General features: G+C 46.5%; 1 protein-coding gene and 1 long non-coding RNA gene across 4 annotated transcripts in view; one reads left to right on the top strand and one right to left on the bottom strand.

Annotated features, from left to right (window-relative positions):
- The window catches only part of SLC35F3 (solute carrier family 35 member F3), a 412,819-nt gene that overhangs the window by 113,743 nt on the left and 274,961 nt on the right, over positions 1-24,115 (bottom strand). For both annotated transcript variants that reach the window (XM_070471073.1, XM_070471074.1), the window contains one exon: positions 11,467-11,791. In XM_070471073.1, the coding sequence (XP_070327174.1) occupies positions 11,467-11,791 (325 nt within the window). The remainder of the gene's footprint in view (positions 1-11,466; positions 11,792-24,115) is intronic.
- LOC110146570 (uncharacterized) lies at positions 1,262-7,680 on the top strand. Of its 2 annotated transcripts, none has more exons than XR_011488833.1 (3): positions 1,262-1,369; positions 5,537-5,979; positions 7,188-7,680. It is a non-coding gene; the product is annotated as an uncharacterized lncRNA (long non-coding RNA). The 2 variants fall into 2 exon arrangements; XR_011488832.1 differs by having other exon boundaries at positions 1,263-1,369; positions 7,191-7,679.

Raw genomic sequence — 24,115 nt, forward strand, 5'->3', positions numbered from 1 at the left:
TCTAGCAGTGTCCCCTCTTCCTGCAGCCCCCCCACACCTGCACATACCTCTCTGCACCTTCCCTCATGCAATGCACAGGGGATTTTTTTCCATCACCTGACCTGTACAATGTTAGTAGTAGTGTTAGTCACTCAGTCGTGTCTGGCTCTTTGCAATCCCACAGACTGTACCCTGCCAGGTTCCTCTGTCTATGGGATTCCCCAGGCAAGAATACTGGAGTGGATTGCCATTCCCTTCTCCAGAGGATCTTTCTGACCCAGGGATCAAACCCGGATCACCTGCATTGAAGGCAGATTCTTCACTGCTTGAGCTACAGGGAAGACCTACAATGTTAACTGCCCCTCAAGACCCACTGCCTGGAAAATCTCCCTCTGGGACCTGGGGATTCCCTGTTCTCCACCTTTTATGCCTTTAATATCGATCTTGCAAATATTCACAGGGGCTCTGGTGCTTTGTGCTAACGTTGTTACTAAATCTCATTAATAAACCCAGCTTGGGGTATCTTGACCCTCAAAGAGCCATAATCACCCGATTATGGCAATTATTTAAGTGGCCAGCATTCTTCAAGTCCACAAATATAAGCACTGGAGTCAATCTTTGGGAAAATTTCAATGAAACTGCATGAGAAAAACCACACAGCTGCGGCTGAATTAGACATGCTCTGAAATTACAAGGGTAAAGAGCATAACCTCCCAAAAAACAATGGCACTGCAAAGACAAACTCTTGACATCTGTTCAAGGATGAACAGAGACCTCAGGTAACTGGGGGTTGAACAGTGACTGAAGTACATGAGAACAGAGGCGATCAGAAGCTAATACAGTATTTCCTATTTGCCTTAGTGAAAGCTGAAAAGTCACTCTTGGATGTTCTGTACTCAACTTTGTACATGTCTGGCTGTCACTCAACTTCTCAGCGATGAGGCTGGTAGCTGTTGAACCGAGATGTGAAAGTGGGGTGGAGGTGACACCCGAGGGGAAACAAAGTGAGCTAAACTACAAATACCATGATGACAGGATAGAGCAGCAGGGATCTGGCAGCGGGGACGTGACAAAAAGGCATGAGGTCAGTGTCACAACCTAGGGGGCACAGGGATGATGCTCTGTGTTTCATTTCTCCACTGACACATCCCTAAATGTTTCTGATGCTGTCTTAAAACATGTAGAGACTATCTAAGCCTTTGTCAGCCACCCCCATCTCATTCCTGCCTCTGCTGACAGTGGGACCATTATGACATCTTAGATTCAGAGCATTGACTATGGACTGTCCTGTGCCTATACCATAGGTTATGATGCTCACCTGACTATGTGTGTGTGTGTCTGTAGGGGGAAGGAGCTTTGCCTCAGCAGCAAACCTGACCAATGTCTCCTGGTATGAAGATTATTTTTTAAATGTTTTATTTTGATTGAAGTATGTGCATGCATGCTGAGTTTGTTTCAGTCGTGTCCAACGCTTCGTAATCCTATGGACTGTAGCCCGCCAGGCTCCTCTGTCCATGAACTTCTCCAGGCAAGAATACTAGAGTGGGCTGCCATGCCCTCCTCCAGGGGCTCTTCTCAACCCAGGAATCGAATCTGTGTCTCCTGCAATGCTGGCAGATTATTTACTACTGAGCCACCGGGGAAGCCCCAACTGAAGTATAGTTGAGTTACAACATCGTGTTAGTTTTAGGTGTACAACATAGTTATTGAGTTACACACACAAACACACACACACACACACACACACACACACACTTTCTTTTTCAGATTCTTTTCCCATATAGATTATTACCAAATATTAAGTAGAGTTCCCTGTGCTATACAGTAGGTCCTTGTTGTTATCTATTTTATATATAGTAGTGTATATTTGTTAATCCCAACCTCCTAATTTATCCCTACCCTTTCCCCCTTGAAGATATTTATGCATAATTACTGTTATTTACCACCAAGCAAAAGACACGGCCTAAGTGACAAAGGCAGTTACCAAATATTGTGCCCATTTTCTCTAAACAGTCACAAAAAACAAACAAAAACCACAACATCAACTGCAAGGGCTCTGGAGGTAGTGTGTTGCTATTTGGGTGGATAATTCTTAGAAGTAAGATGGGAAACAAGACTGCTTCAAGTTAGGAGGAAGACGGACGGCAAAAGGATGACTGTTGTTATTTCTGTTTAGTTGCTAAGTAGTGTCTGACCCTCGAGACCCAATGTACTGGAGCCCGCCACGCTCCTCTGTCCATGGGATTTCCCAGGGAAGAATATTGGAGTGGGTTGCTGAGATCTCCAGGGGATCTTCCCCACCCAGGGATCGAACCCACGTCTCCTGCATTGCCGGTGTAGTCTTTACTGCTGAGCCACCAGGAAAGCCCCCAAAGATGACTGCTTGCAGGATATTCTGCCCTCTCCTCCATTCCTGGCGCTGGAGCTGGAGGTCACATAGGACTGTTGGACCCCATAGAGGCCAATCTGGTCAGACTCCCTTGCCACTGGACTCCAGTATCCTGGGCTGCAGAGATGGCTTCATCTTTGGGGCTTTAGACATCTGAGGGGCAGCGAAGTGCACAGAACCTCCCCTCCCAGAACCACCCTACAGTGCGTGGTCAGGGTTAGTAGTCACAAGTGTACATTACTGTAGGAATGAACAAAGAATGAATGAATCAGTGAGTAACCGGGGCTAACCCAGGCATTTGGGTCTGGATGGGGTAAGGAGATGCTGGTGTGAGCACAAGTGCTTCCAGAAAGACACACAGGTCCCCGGCCTGACGCCAGTGATGCTGCAGCCAGCACTCCTACTCCAGCCCCGCCCCATCTTTCTCCAGAGCACTCAGCACCATCTGACCTATTCTATTTTGTTTGTTTGTTTCCCAACAAACAGGTGAGCTCCACAAAGGCCGGGCTTTTCATTTGCTCGGGTCACCACTATTTCCATAGCAGCCAGAACAGTGCCTGACACACAGCAGTCCCTTGGTGGATTTTGTGGCATGAGTGAAGGGTTATCTCTGTCTTCCTAGAATGGAGGGGTCCCTGTGGCCCTGTTTCCAGAGTGTCCTCACCCTCTGGAGAAGAACTGTTGGTGGCAGCAGTGGGTCACGGCATGTTCAGGGCTCAGGGAAGAAAAAGCGAGCAAGGAGGCCCATCAGCTCCCAGACCGTGCCAGGACGGCTGGGTGTGCTGGGGCATCGCTAATTAGGGCGACCTTGGCCATGCCTTCCTGTCCACCACGGGCCTGAAAAACACATACCAGTGTTGCCCGGAAAGAAGATACCCCCTCCAATTTCCAGAGTGCCCGAGTTAGACAAGAAAATAACCACTGAAATGCTTTTCAGCAACGTTAAGAGTTTGCTTTCAGCTGAAGGAGAAGCTGACAGTTCACAGCAAGAGACCCAGCCTTCTAGGTCTGCACTCCAAACAAAGAAGCAAAAACCATAACTCTGAGTCATTCTGCCTCTGATATGAGATGGGCGCGTGTTCTGTGCCCAGTTAAATAATTAGCACTCCGACTCTTACTTTTGAAAGCAGCTCTGATTAGATCAGCCCTGGATTCAAAAACTTTCAGAGGCTCCCACTGCCTGGGGAATAAAGCCCCAGTCCCTTGACCCAGCGCCTAAAGGTCTCCCCATGGATAGTGGTACGGTAAATCCACCAAATGTCTGCTTAGTCCTGCTGTCAACTGAAGCCTGTCCTCGCACTCAAGCCACCGCCCAGACAGTCTGCCCTGCCTTCTCCTCCTTACATCCCATTCTGTTTTCAAGTGGGTGTCTCTCCCACTTGGATGTGAGCTCCTAAGTTCAGGAACAACATCTGTGTCACCCACACATGCCCGCATGCCTTGTGGATGAAAAATGTCACCTGCCATATCAGTAAACAAACGATGTTTCAATCATCAAGCTGTCACATTACAGCCACCTCGACAGTGAGCGTGGAAGGGACTCAGGATGGAAACAAACAGGATACCCATCTCCAAATCCTCAGCCACCCCCAACCCTGCACCCTGAAGGGACTCGGGATGGGAAAGCACAGAATACTGGCCCTGGGTAGCTGAGTTGTATCAAAGGAATGATTTCAAAGGGCCCAGACTCTACATCTTGCCACACATAGGAAAGTGCTAAATTCCTTAACTCTGAGATATCTGGTTTTCTTTAATTAACAGTAATCTTTTAATGGGGCTTTCCAGGTGGCACAGTGGTAAAGAATCTGCCTGCTAATGCAAGAGATGTGCGTTTGATCCCTGGGTTAGGAAGAACCCCTGGAGTAGGAAATGGCAACCTACTCTAGTATTCTTGCCTGGGAAATCCATGGTCAGAAGAGCCTGGTGGGCCACAGTCCATAGTGTTGCAAAGAGTAGGACATGACTGAGCAACTACGCATGAAGGCAGTGTTTGGATGTTCTGACTATCTGGTCTTTGTTGCAAAAACTCCTATATATTCTGGCTCCTCTCATACATCTTCAGAGTAATTCCTTAGTGCTGAGAGGATGTATCTCAGGCTTAAGTTCTTAGAATGTCTGCTGAACAAAATATAATTCTTAACTCATGTTGCATACTTTTTCAGTCAAATCCTTGACACACAGACTTTGGGCTTGTGCTTGTTCAACGGGCCTGGCCTCCACTTGCCCTCAGTCCTATCCTTTACAGAGGGATAGTGGTACAGTAAGCCCCCAACACATGAGCAAGTTCTGTAAGTCCAGTTTGTTCATAAGTCCAACAACGTTAGCCTAGGTACCCAACTAATTCAATCAGCTATATAGTACTGGACAGTAACAGGTTTACAAGATTCCTCACAGAAGTAACAAATAAAGCTCTCTACGCCAGGGTTTCCCTGGAGGTTCAGCTGGTAAAGAATCCACCTGCAATACAGGAGACTTGGGTTTGATCCCTGGGTTGGGGAGATCCCCTGGAGAAGGGAACAGCTACCCACTCCAGTATTCTGGCATGGAGAATCCCATGGACTGTATAATCCATGGATGGCCTCGCAAAGAGTTGGACATGACTGAGCAAACTTTACTTTCACTTCACTTTCACACAAATAATACATAAAAAGCAAACACAGAAAATAAAGAAGACATTTTAAATCTTACAGGACAGTACCTTGAAAAATACAGTAATATAGCACAACAGCTGTGCATATTCTCATCTGTGAAAGTTTGCAACTTGAAGGTTTCTACGTAGGAGACTTACTGTATTGCTAAAGACCCAATCTGATGACTTTTCTGCCATCCCCACTCCCTCCCAACATTCACACCAGAATCTAAACCTCTCTGCATGCACTGGAGTCTAGAGTCTGTTCCCTCTGCCCTCACCTCCTCCTGCCCTCCCCCACTCACCTCCCACACAGGATCAGAGCTTCTCAGGCACGAGGCTCTCCGCCAGCCTTGATGCCCTTCCCATACCCACCCAGGATTCGGCACCTACAGGTCCATCTGCTCCTCTTCTAAGAGACTGCTCCTTGGTCATTTCCTCCAAGAAACCCCCCTCTGCCCCAGGACCCAAGTACCTGGACCTCTCCCTTGGGGCCCCCCTGAATACCCTCATCCTGTTTGTCTATCTGACTCTTTCAGAGATGTGAGCTCTTTGAGGACAGAGACCATGGATAATTGTGTCCCTGGGAAGATGTGCAATTACCATTTCCAGAAGGCACAGACCTTCAGATTGGGATGCCCTGCTCCTTAGACTTTGAATGTTACAGCTCCAAGACCCCTTGTGGATCCCGCATAAGTCTGTCCAGCTAGAAGCACACACCTGGCCCCTGGGGACTGAAAACAGACAGGAGGCGTCAAAACTGTGTTCTCTCCTTTCCTGGCTCAGAATGTCTGTGGGCGTTTCTGAAGCAGAATCAACTGGCTAGCTTCCAGAAGGCTGAAACTACAGAAGGCAGAAGGAAACATCGGTCACCATGGCATGGTTCACTTTTTTGGCAGCCCCAAGTTAGCAGAAGGTTCTAGCACTGGCTCATGAAAAGAGGTCACCACTGGGAGAAATTCCTGAAAGACCTTCTGATAAGGTCACTAGTCCCCCAGATCTGCTCTGGCTGAGTCTTGCTTGCCGTGGAGGCCTCTGGGATCAGAGACACCATCCACCTTTCTCAGGGTCAGAGAAGCTAGAAGCCTATATGTCATTATCAAGCCTGCCCTTGACAGTCTTTCCAGGGTCACGAACCTGACGTAGCTTCCCCTGTGTGTCTCCCTCTGGCGCCGGCTTCACACAGACTCCTGGGAGCTGAACCCCCCTCTCAGGTCATGCCTGCAGTTTCCACAGCACCCTCATGCATCCCTCTGGTCAGAACCCTCCCTGAGTACTGAGCACCTCAGGGCATCTCAGTGCCCTGGCTGGCTGTCAGTGAGAAGCAGGGAAGGTGAGGGTGGGAATGTTGATGATCTGGGGAAAGAAGGAAGTTTTTAGTGGGTTACTGGGGAGACCACAGGCTTGAGGCTGAAAATTCAGAACAGCTGGGTTTGGGAGGTTTTCACACTCACATTCCAATTCTTGACAACAATGCCTGATATGAGGAAGGCCTGATCATTCTATAATGCCTTGTGCAGCCAGCAGACCTGCAAGCTGATTTCCTTTTATTTATTTTTTTTTGGTTGCATTGTGAGGCATGTAGCATCTTAGTTCCCCAACCAGGGATCAAACCTACGCCCACTGCATTGGAAGCTCAGAGTCTTAACCAGTGCACCACCAGGGAAGTCCCTGCAAGTTGATTTCTGCAAGGTATTATACCTGCATGACTCTGCAGGGGTGGGCAGTCCTGGCAGACCCATTCCTGCAGTTTAAACAGGCCAACATGAGTTGGCCTAACACTGGGCCCTAAAGGCTGTGAAATGCCATAAAAATGCCAGGAACTATCACTGTGTTGTGATATCCTCTATGGGGTACAAGGCAGCTGATAAAGTAAGCATGGGCTGCCTTGTACCCCATAGAGGATATCACAACACAGTGATAGTTCCTGGCATTTTTATGGCATTTCACAGCCTTTAGGGCATGGTGTCTCATTTGATCACACAACAATCTTTTGTGCTAAATGGTGCATGTGTCATCACCCTCTGTTTACAAACAAGCATCTGAGGCTCCTGGAGCTTAAAAGACTTGCCCAAGAAGCCTCCCCTCTCTCGCAAGTGGCAGCAGATCAGGACTCAAACATCCTTGGGGCCCAAAGAGAGTCACCTGCCAACTGATATGGTATGGTGAGTCCTGCTTCCTATGTTTCAGCAGGTCAGCAGCATTTTAAAAACCTGAGATTGAAGAACTCCAGCGCCTTCACAATCCAAGGGCAGCCCGGGGGTCAGCAGCACCAGCAACTCTTGGAAGCTCATTAAGAAAGCAGAACCTCATGTCCACCCAGACCCACGGAATCAACGTCGGCCTATCGACAAGATCCCAGAGACTCAGAGTTTGAGGCAATATATGATTTCCTCCCTGTGCTTTGGCTGACTTTTCTAGTCTCACGTTGGGGACCTAGCCTCAGTGGGGAGGTCTCGAAGGAAAGAAACTTCTACCTGATTGTTTCCTGAAAACCACTAGAAAAGTTGGCTTATCTGGCCAGCTTCACACTCTGAAAATGGTCTCTACCTTTGTCCTTCTCTCCCCAGCTTCCTGCTGAAACTTTCACCCAGAGATACATCTGCTCAGTTGACTCTAGATTTTCCATTCATTTCAATAAAAGCACAAACATGGAAGATGCGATTTCAGTTTGCCTTGATTTCTGGGAATCCTATTATCTGTTTAAAGAACTCCCAATGTGATAGGGGATTAAGATGTACAAACTACTGATACCAAAAAGGACCCAGTGGGGCTCCTGGCACAAAAGCTTTTCTGTATCCTCTGAGAAATGGAGTATTTCCTGTATAGCAGTAAAGAAGGTTGTCACAGTCATCAGTGATTCCAGCCCTCCAGGGCACTCAGGAAGGAGAGGAATACCTGCACAATCTGGCAGCCACTAGGCTGCAGCCACTCCCTGTGGTGAGCACCGAGGAACTCACGATGTGAAGAAACAGGATACGGGCCCCAGGATAGCTGAGATGCATATGAAAGGAGTGATTTCAGTGACCCCAGACTCTTGCATCTTTTCCATACATAGAAAAGTGGTAAATTCCTTAACTTGGGATATCTAGTTTTCTTTAATTCACAAAAATACTTTTGATGTTCAGACTACTTGCCCTTAGTTGCAATCTTCTATACAACCTGACACTGCCCACCCCCACCTTGCTGCCTCCATCCCACTCCCACCCCCCCGACCCTGGCTCCTAGGAGCAGTTTTCTCAGGTCACTTGAGATTCTGTCTCCCAGCCCTGAAGTCCTAAAAATCCCTGCTGAATAAAACGTAACTCTCAACTTTTAGGTTGTCACTATTTTTTAAGTCAACACCCCCAGTTTCTGATTACAGGAAACAGGCTGCATTCAGCCTCCATGGCCTCCCCTGAGGTCCAATGAGCAGGTTCAAACAGATGCTAATCAGAGAAAGGAGGGGATTGGGAGATGAGGAAGGAACAGGCAAGAAACAGCAGTGCAGCCGTGGGGCAGGGTCTTGGTTCCCCTCAAGGGATGCACAGGAAAATATGATTGAGCCATTCTGCAGACACTGAAAACCCCAGCAGGTGGGAGAAGTTAACTGTATGCTGCCCACAAGCATGTAGACCCCAGACCAACTGGAACAGAAGGATGATGAAGCTGACTCCCACTTTCCTCACCACCAACCAATCAGAAGAATGCTCGTGAGCTGATCATATCCTCTCTGAAACATTAAGATGAAACTCCTCACCCCGCCCTCCAGGTCAGGACACACAGTTTTGAAGGCATTAGGCTGCTGTGGTCCTCTTTGCCTGGTAAAGCAATAAAGCTATTTTTTTCTACTTCACCCAAAACTCTGTCTCTGAGATTTAATTTGGTATTGGGGTATGGAGGCCTGATTTGGCCTCACTATTAGGTATAAAACAAACTACATGAATATACAGTTCAATGTGGAGAAAGAGCCAATATTTTACAATAACTATAAATGGAGTATAGCCTCTAAAAACTGTGAATTACTAGATTGCACACCTAAAACTTATATAATATTGTACATCAACTAAACATCAATAATTAAGAAAAAAAAAAACAGCCAAAAAAAGAACTCCCAGTTTGAGATGTGACATAGTCATGAGTTTCTAGGTAAAGTATGTGATGTTAACATTTTCCTCTCCCTTTTCTGAGAAAGAATATTTCACTTCTCTAGTGGTGTGCCTAGATTAACTGACATGTCCAATCATTGATTGGTAAAATCAGCAGCTCTGTTTAGACACAAGCAGAACACAATTTATAACCAGAAAGATTTTTTTTTTTTAAGTGGTGAGCTCAGCATTAGTACAGAAATTGGGCAAGGTTTTACCTGGCTTCTCTAATCAAGTTATGGTCTTGCCCCCTGCCCTCCAGTGCTCTCCAGCTGACATAATAATCACTATGATTCTCTTCTGATTTTTCCCAGATATTTTTAACAGGCAGACCATAAGCTGAAATCAAGTTGTGACATCTTTCTATGTTTAATCTGCTTCAGTGATCTTTCATTTTTTCCCCCTACCTTGACCTTTTAACCAACTGAGCTTGGTTCCTTCTGTGTTGCTTTCAGCACAATTAATTAATGGTGCTGGACCTGCACTAAATGGCCAGCGATGCCAGTCTTGTCCCAAGGCGAGCGTTATGTTAAAGACACATGCTTAGGGCAGTGGCTGGTGTTGCCTCTCAGGGATGACCTCTTTGAATCCACATGTTGGAACAAAGCAGAAAAAGATCATTTCATCTTCCCTCCAGTAATTCTCCATGAAGAAAGGGCACATATACCCATTTGGCAAGAGGCAGCAGCATACTATCCTACTCTGTTTAAAGAAAGGCAAACTCCTAATTACAAGCTGAATACACTCAGGGCTACTTTACTGTTAATGCATTATTTACTGAATATTTGCTTTTCTCTGTGACTAAAAGCAGGCCATTATTTCTCTCCTGACTTTGGGACAATCTGGGGCTCTGTTAAAGTTTCTAAACCCATCTGTTTCAGTCTGCTTTTAGCTGCTGTTCAGAAGAGGTACATTAAGTGCCTCTTGAGTGATTTCTGGCTGGGCCATGAAGCCACTGACTTAAGTCAACACTGACAATGTCCCAGGCCTGGGCTCCGGTTCTGAGTCCCAGGCTGCCACATGCCTGTCTCCAGAACTCACTTTCAGTCCTTTCCACTAAGGGATGCTGGTCATTCCAAGCTCACCAGTGCTCCTTCCTCTAGAAAGAGTGCTCTGACTTACCGCTTGGCCTTTTAAAGGAGCCAGTCCAAATTATCTCAGAACATTCAAAAACTTTGGCGCCTCACACCTCCAAGTTGAATTAGACATTGACAAAATGGTAGAATCTCAGAAAAAAAATTCTGATCAGAGTATAACCTTCATTCCTAAAACCTCTTTACTCCTCGGACTCAATGATGTTTTTAGCTACCTTGCAACTTCTAAAGGCAACTTTTTAGACTGGGGCTGAAGTTTGAACCAAATGGTAAATGGGACACGGTGACTGTGTAGGGGGTTTGGTGGGTGGAAGTAAGGGGGTGGGGTGGAGAGAAGGCAGTGGTGAAGGAATAAACAACCCTCAACTTCCAAATTTTTTTCCACCTCTGAAGCTGATGAAAGATAAATTCCCCAGGCCCACCTGGTCACCTTGGCCAGTATTCTCTCCTGTTGTTGTTGTTTTTTGTTTTTTTTTTCCTGAGTAGATCTGATTTGGGCCAACAGTAAGGTCCTTGACATAGTCACAGAGGACCTCAGCTTTGGGAGACCATGAGATCTAGGGATGGGCATAGATGATACCCCAGGGCCAACACTAAGCATCTGACTCTGGAGGAGGTTGGGGCACCCTGCTGTACATGGTGGCAGAGCGCTGGCATCTGGACTTCTGACCTCTTTTAAAGGGAGGTCATATCAATGGGAAAATATGCTTGCGTAAATACAGTCAACAGAGATCAGACAATGCTTTGACATGGATGGCAACACTGCCAGATATTCAGACACCCCCCTCCAACCACATAATCAAAACAGGAAATGGCTTGTGTCCAGAGGAAAAGAGTAATCAAGTCTTCGCCATGAGCATCCGCGGGGTCGAGAAGGTAAGTTACAGGGAGTAGCCACTTCACAGGGCTCCGTGGACTGGGCTCAGCCCAGTCTGAGGCGGATACAGAGCCATACAGTTTTCCCGCTTCTACCCCTTCTGGGGACTTACCACAGCCCATCTCTGGAAGCTGCTGCCTTCTCCTGCCTGCTAGAAAGGAGCTCCTAGGGCTGAAGGGCTAGAGGCAGAGGAAGGCTGTTGACCACTTCTGAGGGGAATGAATTCCGATCCTGGAACCTCACTAAGACAATGAGTGACACGGTGGCTTCTCCCTACTGTGTCTGCTGGCCCATCTCATCACCCTCCCGGCAGCATCAGCGTTCGGGAGAGCAGTCCCGTGCTGAGCCAGGATCCCAGCGGAGGTGCCTACCTGTATCTCTGCTTCACTGACTGCTTCTCCGCTGACTTGCAGATGTGCCCCGCGTAGTACAAGGGGAAGAATAAAAAGTTCCAGTTGGTGGCAAACCATGTCAGGGTGAAGGGAGCATCGAACTTCCGGAAGGTCAGCTTGGCGAGCTGCGTGGCGCCCGCCCAGGAGGCGCACACGCACAGCACCACCGCCAGGCCCCAGAAGATCTTCTTGAGCTGCGCCCGGGAGCATCTCCAGCAGCGGCGGCTCGGTCTCCCACCGGCCTCGGTCCCCGCCGGCGCCTGGGCCTCCGCCGGGCCCGGGGAGTCCCGGGGGCGCTCCTCCCCTGGCGGCAGAGAAGGGAGAGGTTAACTGGGGGCCCCACACCTTCACGTGGCCAGGCTGAACGGGGTTGGGGTTAGAGGGATGCCAAGAAGGTAACCGACCCCCCACTGCTATTGTTATTGCCACCCTGCGGAGGAGGGTGTGGATGGGGGAATGGGGGCCTGGAGGCAGCTTCCTGAAACAAAAGTTGAAGACGTTGTCTCTGGTTTTCTTATCCTCTAAAATTGCTGCTGTTGTTGTTTTATCGCCAAGTCGTGTCTTACACTTCCTCTAGAATCCTCTAGAAGCTTGAACCCCAAAAGATGGTTCAGTCGTGGGCTGGCAGCATCAGCACCACCACCAGCTTGCTGGCAATAAGGAATCTCCAGAACCCTGGCATCAGATTGTGTATTTCAGCAGGTGATCTCTGTGTACACCTGGAGAAGCAGAAACATTTCTCCAGAACGCAGAGTGGCTGAGATGTTTTTTTCCAAATATCGCACCAGTATTTCAGCTCACAGGGACTGATGTGCAGTCCCAGCGCTGGGCAGTGCTAGGGGCTGGGGATTCCCTCCTGAGGTCACAAGCATTGACCTCTAGAAGCTCCCATTACAGTGACAGAAGCTCCTCCCTGCCTGTCACTTAAGGGCACGGATGCCAACAGACTCACTTTCTTTTGCATGCAGAGCAAAAACAGGTTGTCCTGGAACTTCCCTGGTGATCCAGTGGCTAAGACTCTGTGCTCCTAATGTAGGGGGTGTGGGTTTGATCCCTGGTCTAGGAACTAAGATCCCACATGACTGTGGGGTGTGGCCAAAAAAAAAAAAAAGAGAAATATATATCTGTCCCTTGTTGGAAAAGACCCTGATGCTAGGGAAGACTGAGGGCAAGAGGCGAAGGGGATGGCAGAGGATGAGATGGTTGGACGGCATCACTGACTCCATGGACATGAGTTTGAGCAAGCACTGGGGGATGGGGAAGGACAGGGAAGCCTGGCGTGCTGCAGTCCATGGGTCGCAGAGAGGTACGACAGGAGTGAATGAACAACAAACCTCCTGCTCCTCTATTCGCTCTTACTGACTCCTAGCTGATGGCCGTCAGTCCCACTGTGAAGTGTTACTTAAAAACCACAGCCTTTGGCAGCTGGTGCTCTGAAAGCCCTCGGACGATGTGCTGGAGGGCCGTGTGACTTCTGGAAGCAAGGCTGCAGCAGCACTGTTCCCACAGACCATGAGAAAACGGAAAAGGCATTCTCTTCCACTGTTTGGTTTCCATTCATGATTGTGTGCAGGTCAGTCAGCTGGAAATTTAAACAGAACTGTAACTTGTGTAAGGTGTGACCATGGATGGGGGCGAATTTCCAAGAGATGGCCTACTTGCCTTTTATATGTTCAGCCAGGCACTCAGCTGAAAGAGGGCAGAACCTATAGTGGTGCAGGAGATGGGTACAGAGTATATTGGGGTCAAATGGTACACTATGGACGCTGTTTAAACTTAATTGTAATTTTAATAGCTCTAATACTATGAAACCAAGTTTTATATATTATACTGTCTGAAATATAATAATTCTTTTAAAAATATTTATTTACTTATTTGGCCATGCCAGACCCTAGTTGTGGCACTCAAGATCTTGGTAACTTTAAACATAGCATGGTAGCATGTGAGAACTCTAGTTGCAGCAGCAAGGATCGAACCCAGCTACCAGCATTGGGAGTGTGATGTCTTAGCCACTGGACCAAGGGAAAGTCCCAGAACTATAATTCTATGAGGAAAAATTCTGATTCAAGGTAGCCTATTATATGTTGTTATTATTTAGTCACTAAGTCACGTCCAACTCTTTTCGACCCCCATGGACTGTAGCTCACCAGGCTCCTCTGTCCATGGGATTTCCCAGGCAAGAATACTGGAGTGGGTTGCCATTTCCTTCTTCAGGGGATCTTCCTGACCCAGGGATTGAACCCTCGCCTCCTTCATTGGCAGGTGGATTCCTTACTATTGAGTCACATGGGAAACTCCAGTCTATTATATAGGTGTTAGCTAATCGTAGCATTAATTGCCAAGTCTGGCTGTATCTCTTTTTTGTGTTTTTTTGGCCATACCATGCAACCTGTGGGATCTTAATTTCCTGATCAAATCCAGGCCCTCAGCAGTAAAAGTGCAGAGTCCCAATCACTGGATTGCCAGGGAAGTCCCAGGTTGTATCACTTTTAGCCAAGGGTAATCCAAACTCGATGGGCATGAGTTTGAGTAAACTCCGGGAGTTGATGATGGACAGGGAGGCCTGGCGTGCTGCGATTCATGGGGTCACAAAGAGTGGGACACGACTGAGCGACTGAACTGAACTGAACCCAAAGCCTTTGTAGCTGGCCAAGGAGAGATAAAATGCCCTTTACTGATCCCAAATCCTTGACACCATCTAGTAAATATGTTGTGCTCCTGTACCTGCTTTATTAATATTTATTCTTCCTCCTCCTCTTTCTTTTCATGTGTGCATATATCTGAGTCAGAAAGCACTTGGAAAACCACATGCTTGACCACCTCTGAGCTTCCAACAAGTTGTGTGTTTCTGGCATGGGCTGCAGAGAGGGGAGAAGCAGAGGGGGCAAAAGCAAGGAAGATCCCTCTCCTTCTGCCTGATACCCTCCCACTAGGACGTTGTGACTTTGTTCACAGTGAATCACTACAACTTCCATTTTCAGATAGAAGCACACATGTTTTAGTTTGTACACTAAGTCCCTGACATTTGGGGGTGAGCCTCTGCAACCCGTCACCACTGAGTGTTCAAGCAGTGTTAGGGTTGGGAGATTCCTTGACCACCAGCATCAACTATCAGAAACTCATACCAAGAAGATAATTACGGAGATGAAAAAAAAAATGTCCACATAGAAAGGAAATGCAGTTTCACAGTATGAACTGGCCATTTAAGAATAGAACCTAGAGGAGGCTGAAAAAAAATTCAGGCTCCTAACATGTTTTTTCATCCAGTTTTGCATTATGGCCAATTAAGTTTGAAAACTTAAAGAATGAAGCTATGACTGATGCTATGCAGTGTTACAATGAAGGAAAAAAATCACCAAATCATGTAATGTTGTACTGTTAGGACTTCCCTGGTGGTCCAGTGGTTAAGATTCTGCCCTCCAATGGAGAGGATGTGGGTTCAATCCCTGGTTGGGGAAAGATCCCACATGCTGCAGGTGCGGGTGGTGGTGGGGGAACCACCCAAATAAACAAAACAAATTGAGCTCATAAAAAATATAAAATTAAATTTCTCTTTTAACAAATTGTACTATTAAAATGTCTTTATCTATTTGGATTAAAGAAATTATATCCAACTTTTTAACCTCTCTGGTTCATTTGACCAGGGCATATTGATAATACACATGCAAAATAAAGACATTCTGAACTCCATTATTAAAAAATAAGATAGAACTATGTTTCCCTAAGTATAATGCAATTAACAGGTACAGAATTATCAGAAAGAAGGACCCCATGATCAGAAGTTTGGAAAACAGGTTCTTTTGCTACAGGACTAATAGATGTAGTAGATTTCCAAAAGGCAGCTAGAGAATGTGTGCTTCCCATATTATTTCAACAGAATACCTGTGGTAGGACTGGGGTCCCCTAGAATACACTTTTGGAAACACTGGAATAAACCATAAAGAATTAGAGGTATTCAAACCCAATACATTGCAAACTTTCCATTTCATGGCCTGGAGTCTCATATAGTGATAAATCACTTACCAATTTCATTACCTCACTCAATCCTAATACTTCTTTTAAACTAGACCTACCTCATGCAAACTCAAAATGTTCTTTACAGAATCATTACAAAAGTATTTCATAGTATAAATAAAAACAATGCACTGCTTATTTGAATCTTAGTACCTAGAGATATCACTGGACATTGTGCTGCATTTTCCCCAGCAAAATTTGTATCTTTGCACATCACATACACATTCACACACAGCAAAACTGGGATTATACTGTATTTTTGGCCAGCAGTCATCTAACCGGATGCATAAGAGCACGTATTTCTAAATCTCACAGGGCTGCATATACTGCAACACATCCAAGGAGCATTTCAATCTGCTAAGGAAGTTACCATGAAGCATCCGTCCTGTGCCAAGAACTTTGGGTGGTCAATAAATAAATATAAAACACGATTACATCCTGCTCTTCAGGAACTTGCAGTCTATCTGGGAGTGACAAAACAGATCTATGAAAGAATTACAGAACAGTTACAAATGGAGAAATTTTGACTGTAAGGCAAACTCTGAAGAGAATGACACCAGTGTGGCTGTGATCCCAGAAAGATCAGAGGAGGCAGAAGCTTGGCTTGGGTCTTTCAGGATAGAAAGGATGAAGAACAAGAGAAGCAAAGATCAGGATCAGGACCTGGTCTGCCCCAAGAGTGGTGAGGAAGATGGTGAGCTCTGAAATCCACCACTGCCTTGTGCCACTGCAATGCCCAATCTTGCTCTGGCCAGATACACAGCAGGAGAAGTTGCCAGGCTAGCAGAAAAGACTTTAGCAAATTCAGATTTTGGAATTTACTTTTTCTAGGAAGTAAATATACATGCCCCAGTGTCCATAACAAACAGATAAAATTAAAGAATAAAGATAGAATGACACAATGAATTTGGTTAGCAGACGTGTTTATTCTCCATATTTGAAAGGCAGCAAATGCATCCCATCCCATGCTACCATTCTCAAGGTCATTTTCAGCAGCTATCCAACTGATGCTAGATTTCAGAAAGGAAGAATGACACTGAGGGGGCCAGTTTACCCTTTCAAAGTCCTCTTGTATACTCCTGTGCAAGAAATTCTGATTTATTTTCTCTCCCCTCCTAAATTACAAGTGAATTCCTCTGTACCAGTGACTTCTTGGTCACAGCAACACAAGTAACCAAGTGTTTGTTGTCACTCCTCATCACCCCTGAAAGGGCACTGCAGAGTGTCTCAAAGAAATCAGGGCTGAATGAGCCTCATGCTGCATCCTGTCTCAGCTCCTCTGACCATGATGACACAACTAAAATACTCTTTATGTCACCCTCACTCGCCAACACCCCCTTCCCACTAAGAAGCCCTCTAGTTATGATCTTGAATTGGCCATCCTAACCTTGCACTTGAGCCAAGGGTTCTGGGCTCAGTGCAAAGGAGATGATACATTTTGACCCCACCGTTGTACTGACAGATGTGGTCATTGTGGCGTCATGCATCTCCCTCTGGCTATGTTGTTTCTAGTCATCCTGTTTACACCACTTGATTCACTCGAAACACCTTGGGGACAGGTGGGCGTTTCCCAATTACTGTCACTGGAGCTGCTTCCACTGAGCATTTTGGAGAAAGGTATGTGTGTGTGTAGGGAGAGTGTTCTCTTACACACAACGCATATTCCATGGCATGCTAAGATATAACCACACCTGTGCGTAAACTTCCATCCTGAGCTGTGTTCATCCATGCTAAGTTGCTTCAGTTGTGTCTGACTCTTTGTGATGCTATGGACCATAGCTTTTCAAGCTCCTCTGTCCATGGGATTCTCTAGGTAGGAATCCTGGAGTGGGCTGCCATGCCCTCCTCCAGGGGTCTCCCTGACCCAGGGGTCGAACCCATGTCTCTTCAGTTTCCTGCATTGATAGGTAGGTTCTTTACCACTAACATCACCTGGGAAGCCAATGATTATTATAATATTATATATTATAATACAGTAACGGAGTGGGTTGCCAGTCCCTTTTCCAGGGGATCTTCTTGACCCAGGTATTGAACCCAGGTCTCCCGCATTGCAGGTGGACTCTACTGTTTGAGCCAGTGTTCAGTGTCAGGCAATTTACTGGAACCATACATTAGTCCTACCTGCAAAATCACATCTGATACTTCTCTCCTATAAGGGATCTAGAAAAATTTGCACTCTTTGGTCAAGCAGTACCTAGAGGCTGTGTCCCTACCTAGCAGAAGGAAACTCTTGGAGCTCTGGTTCAGTGGCTAACTCATTCGGGGACCCAGGCAAGTCCTCTGTCCCATGAGGTGTCCATTGTTTTTTGCTGAGAAAATTATGAATTGAGGGCTTTTTAGGTTTAATTAGTGAAAGGCATTTCTCAAACAAGAAAGCAAGAAAATTGGAAAATCACTCACTATAAACTTCAAATTCCCATAAAATGGCTCTTCCAAGCTTCTGAGAGAACACAAATAGTGACTTCTCTAGTGGTCCAGTGATTAAGAATCCACCTTCCAACATAGGGGATGTGGGTTCAATCCCTGGTCAGGGAACTAAGATCCCACTGGCCTTCTACTTGACAACTACTGAGCCTGCGGGCTCTAGAGTCTGTGTTCTACAACTAGAGAAATGTCCACACGCTGCAACAAAGACCCAGCACAGCCAAAAAAGATAGAGAGACAGAACACAAATACTTCTTTCTTGAGGTCCCCTAGAAAAAGCAGACCCTTGTTGACTCTTTCTCTGAAGAAGTAGCCAGGAAGTTCTGCACTTAGAAAGTGCAAGAGTCACTGTCTCAGGGATAAGGGACTCACAGCTGGACTCAAGGACAACCTACGGGCTGGCCTGGTCCCAGCCTCCTGGAAGTGGAGGGCTTATCATCCTGAAGAGAACAGGAGAAGAGACCGCCCCATGACACCTCCATCAGTAAGATCTACACGGTTAATTTTTCAAAGTTGTTTTTGAGGACTAATTTTCCTAACTGTAAAATTCACTTGTTTCAGAAGTGCAATTCACAATTCTTAGTAGATCTACAGAATCGTGAATCTATCACCCCATCCAGTCTTAGAACACTTCCATCATCTCAAAATGGGTCCTCATGTGTGCTCTGAAGTCACTCCCCAGTCCCCTGCCCCCATCCCAGGCAACCACAAATCTTCTATCACTACAGATTTGCCTATTCTGGTTTTTTCATACAAATTTGTCAACTTTTGCATCTGACTTTTTACTCGGCATAATGTATTTGAGGTTCCTCCATGGCACTTATGGCATGCATCAGGAGTTCATTCTTTTTACAACTGGATAATAGGGCATATGGCTAGTCTATATTTTGCTTATCCAGTTATCAGTTGATGGCCAAGGGTACAGTTTCTAGTTCTCTGGCTACTGTGAATAACACTGCTATGAACACTCATATATTCAGTAAGTCCCCTACATATGAACCTGCAAGTTGCAAACTTTCAAAGATGTGAACATGCGTTCCATCAATGTCAGGTGTGAGAGACACTGCAGCCTGCCCTCCGTCTCCTATCGCTGATGATCCTTCAGCTCTACCATCTCCCACCTCCACTCCCTCCTCCGGGCAGTAACTCTTCTTGCCTGTTCACTTGATGCCAGACCCTGTATGCCAGCTGTTATCCTGGACTACTGTACTTTTCAGGTTTCTGTACTGTAAGGTTAAAATGTTTTATTTTTGCTTGTTTTTATGTATTGTTTGTGTGAAAAGTATTATAAGCCTATTACATATTACAGTACAGTGCAATATAGCACATTGTGTTAGTTGGGTACCTGGGCTATCTTCGTTGGACTTAGGAAAAAATCGGACTTAAGAATGCACTCTCAGAACAGAACTTGTTTGTATGTTGGGGACTTACTTTAAGTCTTTGTACAGATATGTTTTCATTTCTCTTAGATGGACTAGTTAAAGTTTTAGCTGATTTACTGACATGTACCGTGAGGCATAGGGCAGACACACCCCCTTTCCTAGGGGAGCTTGTCTGTCCAAGTGTTGGGGTTTACGGTATCCACGTCGTAGATGGGTCAATGTCTCCAAACTGACCCACACAAGACACGGTTGATGGCTGCTCTGGGAACAGAGCCCCTACCCTTTTCTTTTTCTGGATTGCCCAGGGAAGAGGGCTTGATGAACGATTTTCCCAATTGCTGATCACTGACGCATATATCCTTTCTGGGCCTCGTCACCCAATGAAACAGCTTTTATAAAATCAGGAGCTTGGAAGAAAGCTTTTGTTTATGGCCATTTTGCAAGTGTAATTCATCTCCCAAATATGCAGTTTGGGTTTTGTTTACCTCATCTACTCATTAAATACTTGCTCAGTGAATTTGCGTGTGACTGTTTCTTTTACAACGTGGTTTGGAGGGAAGGGAAGAAAAGGCTGCCACATGTGTAAGGCCACCCCAGGCCCTGGGTGTCCCCAAAGAAATCCTGATGTCACATATCCTGATGTATGATGCCCACCTGCACTTGTCAAACTATCTGTTTGTATCCCTGGCCTTTGGGTCAGAAAATATTCCCACTATTCATGCATGATGAAGGCTCAGTCACACTCCTGTCTGGCAATGGGCCCTGGGAAAGATGGACTCCACAGATAATTAAAGCTGACCCTGAGTAAGGGAGAAGAAGAGGGCACAGGGAAGCAAAGGGCAAGTGATGAGCTTTGTTGTTTTTTGTTTTTTTTAAATTTTTTTTAGACTGTGTGGTCATGCCATTGCACTGCTTGCAGGATCTTAGTTCCCCAACCAGGGAATTGAACCCAGGCCCTTGGCAGTGAAAACGTGAAGTCCTAACCACTGGACCCCCAGGGAATTCCCCATGTGACAGTTAAACATACAGTAAATATGCTCTCTGCCAGGAGATTACACACCTTTTTTCAAAACCTTGCCTTAATGTTGGCAGAGTATGACTATTCTTCCTTTGCAGGACAGCTGAGGGTCTCACAGTTAGTTTCCCAAGGTCACAGAGTAGTGAGGGGCTGAATGCAAATCCAAGCATCTGTCTGACCCCAAAGTACCCAGAGGAATGAACAGCATCCTTATTCTTCCCTTTGGAAGTGATTGGTGCTGACCACCCTGGTCACATCTGCCAATCACTAAAGAGGGGCTTTAAGTTTTCAAAAGGACAGACTCTATTTTTAATTTGGAGCGTCCTGAGTGTGTATGGAACTCTGGGTTGGGGTTCACCAACATGAAATGAAGACTTTTGTGAGCTGAGTGTCTATGTCCTCCTTCAATTTATACATTAAGACTGTAACCTCCAATGGCTGCATTTGCAGTTGAAGCCTCTAAAGTCATAATAGAGGTTAAATTAGGTCATAAGGGTGGGGCCCTGATCTGATAGGGTTGGTGGCCTTATGGGAAGAGAGACAGCAGGGAGCTCATCCTGTGCACATAGAGAGAAGCTGAAGGAGGACACAGCAAAGAAGTGGCTGTCTATAAGCCAGGAAGAGCACCTCCACCAGAAGCCAACTTTGCCTACACCTTGATCTTGGACTTCCAACCTGCAGAACACTCAGAAGATAAATGTCTATTAAGTCATCCAGGCGGTGGTACTTTGTCATGGCAGCCTGAGCAGACTGGCCTGAGGGTGTTACAGTGGGGAGTGCACTGTGCTTGTGAAGGTGTGAGGCACAGACCGAGGGCTGTCACTGTGCAGGAAGTGGTGACAAGCTGTGGATGAGTATTTACTGTGATAACTTCTTAGAAGAAATACCGCCATATCGTAACCAAGAGAAGACTGAAGAGGCATGTGATATGGCATGCTAGACAGCATCGTAGAACAGAAAAAGATGGTAGGTAAGAACCAGAGAAATCTGAATAGATATGAATTTTAGTTAATAATAAGGCATCAATGTTGGCTCATTAATTGTGATAAATGTATCATACTAATAGAAGATGTTAATAACAGAAGAAACTGGATGTGAAGTATATAAGAACTCTCTGTACTCTCTCTGCAACTTTTCTGTAAATCTAAACTGTTCTAAAATAGGGCATCCCCAGTGGCTCAGTGGTAAAAAATCCACCTGCAATGCAGGAGACATGTGTTTGATCCCTGGGTTGGGAAGGTCTCCTGGAGAAGGAAATGGCAACCCACTCCAGTATTCTTGTCTGAAAAATCCCTGGAGAGAGGAGCCTGGCAGGCTATAGTCCATGGGGTCGCAAAAGAGTCAGACACGACTTAGCGACTAAACAACAATTCTAAAATACAAGATTCATTAAAAAAAAAAAAGAAAGGAATAACTGCCACGGATGACTACATTAGAAATACGAGGTACATCTCTGAATTGCTTAAGCCTTTGCTATAATTCCTGGAGATTAACATGTAGAGATAGATGACGACATGGCAGCTGCAAAGTTGTTTTTTTTTTTTTTTTTTGCAAAGTTGTTTTTAAAAAACAAAATTATTTCCCTGGTGTGGATACAGAATTGGGAGGTGAAGGAAGGCTGCTTTTTAAAAGGGGGTGGAGCTGGTTGAAGGAAGGAACTTCACTGGAAGTTCCACCTGGCTGCAGCATTAGTCTGAATCAGCCCCAAATCTGGCCTGCTCCCTGGCCATCATCACCACCTCTGAGAACAGACACTAGTGCTGGCCCTTCCGCCCCACTCCTCACATCCTTAGAGGTCCCCAAATAACTCCCAATATCGAAACCACACCGCCTCTTGCAGGGGATTTAAAACAATTCTGGAATGTTCACAGCCCAAAGCAAATATGACTTCTGAGAAGGTGAATGGATACAGGTAAGCTTGAGATAATGCCCTTAGCGCCTTGGGGGAGGGAAGAGGCCACCTTGGGAGGGGAGCCAGGGCCTGTTTGGATCTGTGGTCTGAAGACACCTGGGCTGGAAGGGATCAGTTTTAATCCCTGCGCCTGCCAGTCGTGGCCTGTTAGCCTCCAGAGTTCTACCGCCTGCCCAGGCACATCATACCTCTGTTCACAGCAGGCATTCACCCCGGAAAGATCGGGGGATATTCCTGCACTGCTGGGACCCCCACACAAATACCAACTTATGTACACACTCCTCTTAAGTCTGTGTGGTGGGAGTCAGGCTGTCGTGCCTCACAGGGAGACGGGGGTTATAGGAAGGCAGACTGTGGGCAGCACAGCCCGCCAGGAAAGAAGGGTTACATGGAGTCTCCTCCTCTGAAGGGGAGCAGGGATACAGGGCGATATTTTAACAGGTGGCCTAGGCGGTTGCACAACTCATCTTGATGCACAAAGCAGTTTTCTAGAACATCCGGTTCTCAGCAGAGTCATGTAATATCCATCTCTAAGGCAGGACTGAGGGTGCTTGTTCAAGGACCCAAGTGCGGTCAACTTAAGGTTTCAAAAGTCCTCCTTGGCTTTGCTCCACCCCTCTGCCTGGGCTGAGGGCGATGGGCTGAGCGCATCCCAGGCAGAGAGGCTTTGTTGTGGAAACACCCAGGCCAGCTCCAGGCAAAGCTGGAAATTTTCATACTCCTCTTTGGGGTCTTTCTAGACCTCTTTCTGTACCCCCGTCATGGGGGGCTGCTGTCTGGAGTCCATTGCTTTCCTGCTGCTGAATATTCATAGAATCTAAGTGCTCATTTAACTTTTCTTCCTCTTCCTGCCCAGATGCCAAATCCCACCCCTGAAACACACACACACACACATGCATGCACACATGTACACACATATACACAAATACAGGCGTGCACATACACACAAGAACACACACAGACATACAAGCACACATACACACACACGGGGCTTCCCAGGTGGTGCAGTTGTAAAGAATCCACATGCCAGTTCAGGAGGCACAAGTGACTCGGGTTCGATCCCTGGGTCAGGAAGATCCCCTGGAGGAGGAAATGACAACCCACACCAGTATTCTTGCCTGGGAAATCCCATGGACAGAGGAACCTGGCGGGCTAGAGTCCATGGGGTCACAAAACAGTCAGACAGGCCTGAGCTTGCATGCAGTACTTCCTCTATGAAGACACACGCACACACACACACACACACACATCCACACTTACACTCATGCACACACACACACAGGTCAAATTTCTGACTTGCCCTGGGTCTTGTTCCCTCAGTCTTGCTCTCTGATAGTAAAGAGATTTCATCAGATAAACCAGTCCCTTCTAATGAGTAAGCTACTTACTAGACTCATAGACTCTTCCTGAAACAGCCATGGAAGATCTACTTTAATCCCCTTTCTTTTCAGAAAAGAGAAGCCCAGGCTCCAGGAGGTGAGAATTGGCTAGCAGGGAAGCAGGACATGAAACGCCAGCATCCTGTGCCCACAGGGCATTCTTCCTCCATACTCCCCTTTAGTGACACGGTGTCTTAACCAGCGAGAATGGATCACTTGCCAAAAAGGCTTTTAAGAGTTATATCTCTCCTGGGCTCTCCCACACAGCTCCTCCAAATCCTGTCTCACCTCTGTGAGCCTTTGTCTCCATCCATCATTTCTGGCAGATGGTGCCACTTCGTACATTACGGAGAAGATCCAAGTCACCAGCTCGGGTCCTCGGCTTCCCTCCCCAGCAGTCGACATTTCTGAGGTCTTTGATCTCATCTCTTCCCTTCCTGCCAGGCTAACCATCCTTTCTCTGGCCTGGTCTGTCCTCCCAAGCCCCTCTGCCTCCAGT

This window comes from Odocoileus virginianus, chromosome 7 (genome assembly GCF_023699985.2).
Source record: "Odocoileus virginianus isolate 20LAN1187 ecotype Illinois chromosome 7, Ovbor_1.2, whole genome shotgun sequence".
Classification (NCBI taxonomy): Eukaryota; Metazoa; Chordata; class Mammalia; order Artiodactyla; family Cervidae; genus Odocoileus; species Odocoileus virginianus.